This window comes from Eubalaena glacialis, chromosome 7 (genome assembly GCF_028564815.1).
Source record: "Eubalaena glacialis isolate mEubGla1 chromosome 7, mEubGla1.1.hap2.+ XY, whole genome shotgun sequence".
In the NCBI taxonomy this organism is placed as follows: domain Eukaryota; kingdom Metazoa; phylum Chordata; class Mammalia; order Artiodactyla; family Balaenidae; genus Eubalaena; species Eubalaena glacialis.
This window is the reverse complement of record NC_083722.1, coordinates 2160639-2172217: the sequence shown is the minus strand read 5'-3', so window position 1 is coordinate 2172217 and position 11579 is coordinate 2160639. Positions and strand designations below refer to the sequence as shown.

Genomic DNA, 11579 nt, shown 5'->3' with positions numbered 1-11579 from the left:
AAAAGCTAAAACTAGAATTACCATATGACCCAGCAATCCCGCTACTGGGCATACACCCTGAGAAAACCATAATTTAAAAAGAGTCATGTACCACAATGTTCATTGCAGCACTATTTACAGTAGTCAGGACAGGGAAGCAACCTAAGTGTCCATCGACAGATGAATGGATAAAGAAGATGTGGCACATATATACAATGGAATATTACTCAGCCATGAAAAGAAACGAAATTGAGTTATCTGTAGTGAGGTGGATGGACCTAAAGTCTGTCATACAGAGTGAAGTAAGTCAGAAAGATAAAAACAAATACCGGATGCTAATGCATATATATGGAATCTAAAATAAAAATGGTTCTGATGAACCTAGGGGCAGGACAGGAATAAAGACGCAAACATAGAGAACGAACTTGAGGACACAGCAGGGGGAAAGGGAAGCTGGGACGAAGTGAGAGAGCGGCACGGACATATATACAATAACAAATGTAAAATAGGTAGCTAGTGGGAAGCAGCCGCATAGCACAGGGAGATCAGCTCGGTGCTTTGTGACCACCTAGAGGGGTGGGATAGGGAGGGTGGGACGGAGACGCAAGAGGGAGGGGATATGGGAATATATGTATACGTATAGCTGATTCACTTTGTTATAAAGCAGAAACTAACACACCATTGTAAAGCAATTATACTCCAATAAAGATGTTTAAAAAAAAAACCCCACAAAACTATGCAACTGTAAAAGTCACCTGCGAATCTGCACGGTATACTCGTATTCCACGAGTTAACAAAAATTTGACTGTGAAACACCCAGTACACAGAAGTGTCTGGTTGCACATTGCTTCTCTATCCTGTAATTCACCAAATCTCTCCCCGCTTCACCCAAACCAAGCAAGCGGTCCTCGGCCATGCGCCCCCTGCCGGCCAGTGAGGGGAAATGACTGGTCCAAGACCTCTGGTTTCCTCCCAGGCAAAGTGTACACCCGTGCCTCCCACCCTCCCTCTCAGAATTCACAGCTCTGTTCAAGCTCTCTCAGGGCATCCCTTTCCTATATAATGCGTCTCTATCTTCTTTAATCTCCGTCTTCCTTCTAGTTATCAAAAAATTTTAAATTATTCCTTTATATCCAGACAATGATACTAATTGTGAAGGACGGATGATCCAGTTGAAGGGCTTTCTAGGTCCAAGTTTAAGGGCTGTGTACATCTAAGATACTCCTGCTTCTGGAGGCACTGCCCACATCATATCAAAAGTATTTAAATTTCCGTTTTGTAAAATTTTTACTTTATTATAATTTATATGTTATGATATAAAAGTTAAGTTGCATTTGACTAATTGATGTGATATGTTTCATTTAATTAAACATTTATTAATTTAACTAGTGCAGGTTTCTTTTCATATTTTGGAGTTGTCACCTCCACCCCCCATCTTCTTAGGTCCTGAAAACTAGCAAGGGCTATGCTTACAGGGCCCAGTGGTAAACTGGCTTTGCTGATAAGATTAAAAGAGTAGACCTAACAAATACTTCTTCTAATTAAGAAAAACAAGAGAACACTGACAGCAAGTTACACAAGCATCAGACTACGAGTGTTCAACAAAATTTGGTATAATCTAATAATAAATTTAACAAAATTAATCCGCCCCGTATTTGAAATGATGCCTATTACTGTTTTTGTACCACAGGACAACTAGGCATAGATAGTAACTGATGATAAACAAGCAGTATTTCTTCACAGTCAAATCAAGTATGTCTGGGACTTAGCTGGCAAACAAAGGAGGGAACTGTGAACAGGAAAACAATTTGGGGGTTTCTCTGAAGACTCCTGGCCGCACAAGTGAGGAGGTCCCGGAGACTGTATTTTTCCAGAACTTCAGTGCTCGAAGGTCCGATAAACACTCTTAAAATGTACCTCAATATGATTTAACAGTCAAAAAAGGCACTGCATATTTCAAGTGCATCTTCCCTGGCGGATTTTACAAGTTTCGTGGTAGGTGGCTGCTCGCCCCACTGCAAAGACTGTTCTAGAGAAAGCTGTGCAGACCACGTGGTGGGGGGCACGGTGTGGGCGGGGAGTCTCGTGTTACAGGTGAAAAGCCTGGCAATTGGGACGGGGCATGGGTGAGCCAGGGAGCACCCGGAGAGCAGAGGGCGGTGACGGAGGGAAGAGGACCGCAGCAGCCTGGCTGGATGCCCAATGCCTACTTGCTGTTTGCCTCTGCCCTGCACACTTTCAGCAGAAGACAGAATTATTAGGCTCTGCAGGACTTGCTGGCTTTCTCACCTCGGAGAGGGAAATACTGACGTCAGTCTTTTCCGTAATCTCTGTTTGCCTTGAAAGTGAAACAGAGCAAACCCTGGGCTCTGGAGCTTCCAAGAAAATGACCAGCACCCTTTCTGTGCCCAGCTTGGCCCCATGGCCATCAGCATGGCTGGCCTCACCAAAAGTCTCTGGCAACTCAGATTTTGGTGTGAAGAAAGCCTGCATTCAGAAAACAGGTGGCGAGGGAGCCAGAAAGTTGGAAAGTAGCGGGGAACAGGCTCTCTCGGGTTTCATGCTTCCTGCAGGGGCTGGTCCAGTCCGTGCCCTGCCCTCGGGGTGCTTGTGTTAAGAACTGCCCTGCACGGTGCGGGGACGCCCACTGACCTGCAGACCCTCAGGGTTTCGGGGTGGGGAAGAACATCCAAATGGGGCCTCAGCTCCCCGCTTAGGAGTTCTGCAGCTTGTCATTCCCACAACACCTTTCCTTGCTGTGCACAGCCTCGTGGACTAGGGTCCAGGATTGTAACATGGAAGTGTGTGCACTGTATTACGAGGCACAGAGGAGGGCACATCGTGGAGAGTGACATTGGCGCTGAGCCCTGATTTATGGAGAAGAGCTCCCTGGAAGGAGGGAAGGAAACAGTGATGCCAACTGCAATAGCTAAGATTGCTATAACACTTACTGTGGGTCAGGGGGTCTTCTAGGTGCTTTCCCATATCAATTCACTCAGTCCTCAAAACAACCCCAGGAAGCAGGTACTGTTATTATTCCGCTTTGCAGATGAGGCGATAGAGGCACAGAGAGGTTAAGTAACTTGCCCTAGGTCACACAGCTAATAAGTGGCAGAGTCAGGATTTGCACCCACTCCATCCATCCAGGGCCTGTGCTCTTAACCACTCAGGGAATGTGGGGTGGGCTGAATAGAGGAAATTCACTCCAGTCCTGTGAATAGCCTTGGCCATGGGAAGCAGAGTTTGCTCAGAGAATCTGGTATGGTCCAGGTTTTCTAGGTTACGGGAAAAATGGTAGCAGTTGGGAAAAGGTTACACATATTTGAGAATTTGTGAGATTATGTCTCATTTAAGTCATAGCATAAGAATAACAGTAGTTTTCATTCTTAATGTCCAAGGCAAAAATGATTGAAACCATGTTTTAAAGGAACAAACAAAAACATCTAAATAACCCACGAAAGGGAAAAAAAGGAAAATATCAAACACAAACAGTGAAAAAAATGCATCTAGAGGAGTGTGGAAAGACATACTTGTGTTCTTTAGTATTTTATAAATTTTCTAATTTTGTATTCAGAAAATATGTATACATGAAATGTGTTCTTACCACAATAAAAATATATATGTATATACAATGTATGTGTATATTACACACACAGTATAGTATATATTTTTTTCCATTATGAAAGGTCCAGATTGACAATTCTAGTAAAAATAATTCATACTGGGACATGAAACATTCCAGAAGGTAGCTGAGAAACATTACATATATTTACTCTAAATTATTATTGTCTGGGGCAAAAATTTATAAACTTTGGTGGAGCTGACATCTTCAAAGTAAATTAAACTGGAGTTCAGACTGTTTATGCTTTAGACAGTCTTTTTAAAAAGGAAGCAACTCAAATGCTTCAAGCAAAATTCCTCCATCTTCATAAAGAGATGCTTTTATTAAAAACCTGAAAATGTGTGCAAACGGTCAAGGGAGCAGGCAAGGCTATTTTAGATGTTTCAGGGGAAAGAGAGATCGAGGTGCCTCATCCCTTGGGCCTTCTCTGAGGGCACCAACAAATAGGGTGTGACTGTTCCAGGATAATGGATACAATTTTATTGCTGAGATGGTTCTTGGGTTTTCATTATTCTACAGAGGAAGCTGATGTTCTCAGAATTTCAGAACCCCAGCTAATATATTTCAACTAGATCCCATCCGTCACTTAGCAACGCATCAACCAACGGTAATTACCACCATCACAGTACCAGGCATTCAGAGGGCACTTTCACTAAGAGGCTCTCAGCGAAGGCAGGAGAGGGGGAAGGGCAGGCAGAGCCCTTTAGTAAGACACAGGCCTAGCCTTCCACAGGGAACTCACACCTACCCTCTCCAGTCTGAATTTTGTCATCATCACCCCAAAGTGCCTTCGGGGTGAGAGTGGCTCAAACGCGCTCGATGACATCAGGCCGAAAGCAGGAAATGACGCACGGTAGGCGGATGTTGGCTCACCTCCCCCATCACCCTGCCCGACAGCCAGAAGAGCTGCTCCTTTTAGACACAAAGAGGAGTGGGGAACAACCCCCTTCTCCCCAGACCTCGTCAAAGCCTAACCCAGGGAAGGGAGGTTCCGTGGGCCCCTTTTCCTGCTGTTGTCTGCACAGGTGCCGTGTGCCCATGTAGTGGTGTTTGGGACACACATGTGGCAGAGGAGGGCAGCTCAGGGTCCTCGGGTGAGTCACCTTAGGTCGGGCAAGCACTTGCCCGCGCGCTTCTCTGATTATACAGGAACAGACATGGGGCGGGCGCCGGGGAGGAAGCAGGCCGGGTGCACACTGGGTGGCAGTGAGGCAGCCTTTGCTGCCAGGGATCCCCAGGGGCCCGGGCCTGCTGGAATCAGCGCTGTCACTTAATATGAACTGGGCATTTAGCGAATAAGCGTCTCTCATCTTCACAACGTAACAAAACCCATTTCCATGTTTCGGTTACAGTAACAGAGGCTGAGAGCTTAGGTGACCTGCTTAACGACCCGACCAGGACACAGAGAAGTGGACACCCTCCACGCGTAGAGAGATGCCCACCTGTTAGGGTCCCCTTGTCCCCAATACCATCCCTTCCAGGTCTCATCTTCGGCTTCTACTTGGCCCCAAATCCCCACCTTGAATGAAACAACGAAGGCCAAGACGCAAGAATCTCCAGAAAATCTTTGTGGAACCGTGTAATCACAGAAGTTACCTGGAGCGGAGCTGCTCCCTGGAGAGGTTCTGGAAGGCTCCAGCTGGTCGTGAAGAGCCCAGGGAACGGAAGCTGGGGGTAGCGGTGGTGAGAAGGTGCAGCCAAGCCCTAGGCATGGGGGTACAGCATCAGTGGGATGGGCTGAGCTGTGGGAGCCCAGAGGCACCGGGAGGGAGCGAGGAGGAGGGAGCCTAGGAGACCCGCCCCCATCCCGGGAGGGGGCACCAGGCACCTGCCTGCCTGCGGAGGGACCCCGAGGACTGGCTTCCCGAAGCAGGGGTGATGAAGCTGTGACTTTGCCCACCAGTAACATGACAAATGGGCTTAATATGTATAAGGACAGCATCACCTTGGGTTTTATGGGGGCATTTTTGCTCCATAAACTTGACCCACTTTCATATAGAGCTTCTCGTTTCCTACTCACAAAGCTGGCTGCAGGGCACCTATAATTATCATTTTATAGCTGGAGAAACTGGCCTCAGAGAGGAAAAGAGAGAAAGAAGCAGTCCCTGGTCTCCGCTCCCTGGCCACCTGTTCAGGATGGTTCGTAGGGGTAATTAAGGTTGGATCTTACCTCACCCTGACTAAGCCTTTGAAACTCACCTGGGCTTTCTCTTTGTAGAAGGAAGCTAGATGCCTTCACTTACAGGCTTTGTGGCTGGTGGCTGGTCAACTCTTTGAGCCTCCTTTTCCAAGCCGTGAACTTGGGATGGTAATAATGTTTACTCTAGAACAGCAGAAATAGAATGTGAGCCACGTAGGTAATTTAAAATTTTCTAGTCGTCACTGTGAGTCTGGCAGTCATTTAAAAAATTTAACAGAAGCAAGTGAAATTAATTTCAAAAATATATCCAAGATATTCTTTTGATAAGTAATCACTATACAAAATTAGTAATGGAATATTTTACATTCTTTAAACTTCGTGAGTCCATGAAACCGCATGAGTATTTTACACGAAAGCACATCTCAGTTCAGACTTCCAGGGTTCAGGTGTTGAGCGGCCACATGCGGCTGGTGGCCTGGAGCTGGAGGTCGAGCCCCATACGGTGGCTGTGGGCACGAGGGGACATAACGCGTGGAAGGCACGTGCTCGGGCTGCCGCCGGGCTGCCGCCCTCGTTGGGACACCCAGGCGCGCACGCGGAATCGTGCACATTTAAGCGGCCTGTGCGAGGACCCAGGACCCACAGCACACGCGAGACAGGCCAGGCGCCCAGGCACTTCTCCCGGCCCCTCCACCACCGACCGCCTTCCACACGTGGGCAGAGGCGGAGGGCGCCCACCCGCCATCCCCGGCCTCCTCGAAGACAGCCGCCCTCGGCCCCCACCGGGACCCCCATCCTCCCCGCCCCGCACCCCCTCCCGGCGGTTGCACCCGCCGCCATTCCCACCCCGAAAAGAAGGAGATCGAGGCCGCGGGCCCGGGACCCTGCCCGGGAGGCAGGAAGCCTAGGGACGCCGCAAACCCCGCGGAAAGGCTGGGCTGCCCACCTCGGGCACCCCGCGCAGCCCACCCCGGCCCGAACCTCGCGCCGCGCCCCGGCTCCCCCTCGCGGTGCCGCAGTCCCCTAGCCCTCCGCGCCGCCCCCGCGCCCCGCCCGCTGACGTCACCGCGCGGGGGCGGGGCCCCCCCTATAAAAGGCGCGGCTGGAGGGGCGACGGCAGGTTTCTGCGCTCGAGTCTGCCGCTCTGCGCCGCGCACAGCCTAAGGCCCGCGCCTCCACCCGCTCCGCAGCCGGCACCATGCGCGAGATCGTGCACATCCAGGCGGGCCAGTGCGGCAACCAGATCGGCGCCAAGGTGCGCGCCGGGCCGGGCCGGGGAGGGGGCGGCGGGTCCCCAGGGTGAAGACCGAGGAGGGGCCGGGGAGGGGTGGCGGGTCCCCAGGGTGAAGACCGAGGAGGGGCCGGGGAGGGGTGGCGGGTCCCCAGGGTGAAGACCGAGGAGGGGTCGGGGAGGGGTGGCGGGTCCCCAGGGTGAAGACCGAGGAGGGGTCGGGGAGGGGTGGCGGGTCCCCAGGGTGCGCGCGAGGGGCCGGGGAGGGGTGGCGGGTCCCCAGGGTGCGCGCCAGGGCCCGGGAGGGGCCGGGGAGGGGGCGGCGGGTCCCCAGGGTGCGCGCCAGGGCCCGGGAGGGGCGGGGGAGGGGGCGGCGGGTCCCCAGGGTGAAGACCGAGGAGGGGTCGGGGAGGGGTGGCGGGTCCCCAGGGTGCGCGCGAGGGGCCGGGTAGGGGTGGCGGGTCCTCAGGGTGCGCGCCAGGGCCCGGGAGGGGCCGGGGAGGGGGCGGCGGGTCCCCAGGGTGAAGACCGAGGAGGGGTCGGGGAGAGGTGGCGGGTCCCCAGGGTGCGAGCCAGGGCCCGGGAGGGGGCCGCCGCCCCGGGTGGCGCGTTCTCGGCGCGGGGCGGGGCCCAGGAACCACAGAACCTGCCGCGGTGCGCGCTGCGACGCAGCTGTGTGTGTTTAATCAAGGCCCCTTTGAAATTTCCTCGGACCCGGCCCTTCTGAGGGACGCGGTTGGTATTTCCCTGGTAGACTAGCCTCTGAGATTTGGATAGGGCCTTTGGTCATGATAATCCAGTGGCCTCATATGGAATTTAATTTGTATATTTTGTCTGTAGTTTGAATGAAAAAATGCAGTGTCATTGGGTGACAGACATTATGGAGACTTCTCGTGGGTCCGACAGACAGGAATGTTAGATCCCTTAATGCGAGCACCAGCTAGACAGAATGACGTATAACGTCGGAGTCTGATTCCCGCCTGCGCGGCGGCAGGTGGCCGTCCTGGGCTGTGGCTGTCGCCCGCAGTGGGCGAGGTGCCACGGGCATGGTGCATGGGTATGGGCGGGCGCCTGCACGAGGACGTGGTCTCTTTCAGAACCGCCATATTGCCCCCCCCCAGCCCCGCCACCCCCTTTCCTGCTGCAAATTCACAATGCAGCCCGCGCCCCCACCGTGGCCAGCTCCAGCCACTGCCCCCCGCGTGCTCCTGCCCGCGCTACCCCACCATTCCGCTGCTGCAGTCAGTGGCCGGAGGGCAGTAGGATGTCAGCGCCTAACACTGCGCCGCTTGGAGAGCTGGGTCGGGTTTGTGCCAGGAAACGGTGATCCCTGCAGGCAGCCGCAGGGCGGGGTCCACCTGTCCTGGGTCCTGCCAGGACCCGTCCATCAGCTGGGATGCTGACACTCAGCCCTGCCTGGGGGTGACAGCCTCCGCAGCCCCCGCGGCTGTGCCCACTCTCCTCCTTCAGGGCTCCTCCCAGCTTTTCAGCCTGTCGCCATAATGTGGCTGATGCTCGGCGGATTCCTGAGCCCCTCAGCAGCAGCTGCTGGAGGATGAGGGGCGGCAGCTACTGGTCTGTCTGGGGCTCCTCGACTGTCTGACCGCAATGCCGCTGTTCCAAGGACAGGAGAGGAAGAAGAGAGCCATCTTTACTGATACTTCGGATGCCAGGCCATCACGCGGTTTTCTTTATTTCCAGTTTTGGGAGGTCATCAGCGATGAGCATGGGATCGACCCCACGGGCAGTTACCATGGAGACAGTGACCTGCAGCTGGAGAGAATCAACGTGTACTACAATGAAGCTGCCGGTGATTATTGGAAGCTTTCCTGCCCCCTCACCTTGCTTTCTGTTCTGCGGCAGACGCAACGTATTAGGAACATGCAAATGACAAAGAAAGGCTTCCTGCATGCATTTTTAACTGCTCAAAAACACACTTCAGAGTTCCTGAAGTCTCCTGCATGTTTGTCATGACGAGGCAGGCCATTATCTCCCTTTGTAGAGCAGAAACCGCCTCTAATCTCCTACTTTTGTCTCATGCTGGAATTTTCCCTGCTGAATTCTGCCGTGAAGGGCCCAGAGGGCAGGGCACTGTGAATCCTTTGCCTACCGCAGGTCTGAGTCCTGCTCTGTCCCCACAGGTAATAAATATGTGCCTCGGGCCATCCTGGTGGATCTGGAGCCGGGCACCATGGACTCGGTCAGGTCTGGACCCTTCGGCCAGATCTTCAGGCCCGACAACTTCGTGTTCGGTATGTAGCGTGGTCCCCGGGCACTGGCTCGGGGGGCCCACTTCCTCCTAAGCCCCGTGGAGGTCACAGCTGTCACTGCTGAGTGCCCCGCTGGAGGCTGCGTGTCCACAGAGGCCCTGAGTCCTGGCCTAACTGCCCCCGGTCCACGGGCTGTCACTCCTCTGGCCCCTCTCCGCACAGCTCAAAGGACGGGGTCTGCCTGCAGAGGGCTGCCGCAGCCGTCCCACGGCAGAGCAGCCTGGGGAGGGCAGAGAACAGGGAGCAAAGGGAATCTTCCAACAGCAGCTCCCAGGTGACCGGTCATCTCAGAGAACCAGTGACAACAGGCAAGCATTTCCTGAAGCAAAGGCCAAAGGCACAGGTTACGAGCAGCTGAGACAGCTGCTTGGAGCGGCCTCTTCTGATCACGTGTGCCTCCACCCTGCCTGTTCCTTGTAGCTGATTTAAGTATTTACAGAAGGTTCTTCGTTCTTAATTTTAAACCAGTTGGGTTTTGTTAAACCATCTTCTTAATTACCTGCCTCATATGAACTAACCTTTTTGCTTTATTAGATCTCCAGTGTTTTTGAGGGTCACTGGCATATAGAAAAATTGTTTGTAGGTAGAAAGGGTTTCTAAAAGAGAAGAATCTGTCATCTCTAAATCTAATCCAGAGTCAAAATGACAGAATCTGGAATTCCTTGCTTAAGTTTTCGTGTCTGATATTCTCCTTTCCCTCCGGCAGGCCAGAGCGGTGCCGGCAACAACTGGGCCAAGGGCCACTACACGGAGGGCGCGGAGCTGGTGGACTCGGTCCTGGACGTGGTCCGGAAGGAGTCGGAAAGCTGTGACTGTCTGCAGGGCTTCCAGCTGACCCACTCGCTGGGGGGCGGCACCGGCTCCGGGATGGGCACCCTCCTCATCAGCAAGATCCGCGAGGAGTACCCCGACCGCATCATGAACACCTTCAGCGTGATGCCCTCGCCCAAGGTGTCGGACACGGTGGTGGAGCCCTACAACGCCACGCTGTCCGTGCACCAGCTCGTGGAGAACACGGACGAGACCTACTCCATTGACAACGAGGCACTGTACGACATCTGCTTCCGCACCCTGAAGCTGACCACGCCCACCTACGGGGACCTCAACCACCTGGTGTCGGCCACCATGAGCGGGGTCACCACGTGCCTGCGCTTCCCGGGCCAGCTCAACGCCGACCTGCGCAAGCTGGCCGTGAACATGGTGCCCTTCCCGCGCCTGCACTTCTTCATGCCCGGCTTCGCGCCGCTGACCAGCCGGGGCAGCCAGCAGTACCGCGCGCTGACGGTGCCCGAGCTCACGCAGCAGATGTTCGACTCCAAGAACATGATGGCCGCCTGCGACCCGCGCCACGGCCGCTACCTGACCGTGGCCGCCATCTTCCGGGGCCGCATGTCCATGAAGGAGGTGGACGAGCAGATGCTCAACGTCCAGAACAAGAACAGCAGCTACTTCGTGGAGTGGATCCCCAACAACGTGAAGACGGCTGTGTGCGACATCCCGCCGCGCGGCCTCAAGATGTCGGCCACCTTCATCGGCAACAGCACGGCCATCCAGGAGCTGTTCAAGCGCATCTCGGAGCAGTTCACGGCCATGTTCCGCCGCAAGGCCTTCCTGCACTGGTACACGGGCGAGGGCATGGACGAGATGGAGTTCACCGAGGCCGAGAGCAACATGAACGACCTGGTGTCCGAGTACCAGCAGTACCAGGACGCCACGGCCGACGAGCAGGGGGAGTTTGAGGAGGAGGAGGGCGAGGACGAGGCCTGAGCCCCGAGCGCGGCTGGACGTGGCCGGAGGCCACGTGGCTGAAGGCCGGGAGGAGAGCGAGGGGGAGGCCTGAGAACTTCTGAAATAAGTCGTGCATCCTTAGTGAACTTCTGTTGTCCTCAATCAAGCATGGTCTTTCTATTTGTATACTATGGTGCTCAGTTTTGCCTCTGTCAGAAATTCACACTGTTGATGTAGTAACATGGAACTCCTCTGGAAATTGCGGTATTGTCTAAGATATCTATACTAATAAAAAAGCATGTGTCCAAATCCCGTGGTCTCTTAATTTTTATTGCAAACAATTTTTATTCTTTCACTAAATGTTTCCTAAGTGTTTCCAGGTTTAGTAATTTTAAGAAAACAGGATTTCTACTTTCATGTTTTTAGTTAATAGCCTTTCCGCTCTTTTAGTAAAGAGAGACAAAAAGGCGTATTTTTAGCTTCACTGGCCCAAAGTATTCAAGGAAAGGAACCCAGGTGTGTGGAGGTGGATAGAGATCTGGGGACAAAGCAGACCTTCCTCCCTGGTTTGCTGTGGTTCCAGCAACCCCGTGAACGTGTGGAATCCAG

At 53.6% G+C, this 11579-nt stretch overlaps 1 protein-coding gene across 1 annotated transcript; it reads left to right on the top strand.

Moving 5' to 3' along the window:
- Window positions 1-6866: 6866 nt before the first annotated feature.
- On the top strand, window positions 6867-11252 carry LOC133094935 (tubulin beta-2A chain). Its single transcript, XM_061195673.1, has 4 exons — window positions 6867-6996; window positions 8674-8782; window positions 9114-9224; window positions 9949-11252. Exons 1-4 carry the CDS (start codon window positions 6940-6942, stop codon window positions 11007-11009), a joined length of 1338 nt encoding a protein of 445 aa, XP_061051656.1. The 5' UTR covers window positions 6867-6939; the 3' UTR covers window positions 11010-11252.
- The last annotated feature ends 327 nt before the right edge of the window (window positions 11253-11579 follow it).

What these genes read in the sequence shown, in the direction of transcription:
- LOC133094935 (XM_061195673.1), top strand. Translation starts at nt 6,940, where the DNA reads ATGCGCGAGATCGTGCACATCCAGGCGGGCCAGTGCGGCAACCAGATC. An exon ending in GCAACCAGATCGGCGCCAAG is followed by an intron (nt 6,997 to 8,673) that starts GTGCGCGCCGGG and finishes CTTTATTTCCAG; the next exon opens with TTTTGGGAGGTCATCAGCGA. An exon ending in GCCCGACAACTTCGTGTTCG is followed by an intron (nt 9,225 to 9,948) that starts GTATGTAGCGTG and finishes TCCCTCCGGCAG; the next exon opens with GCCAGAGCGGTGCCGGCAAC.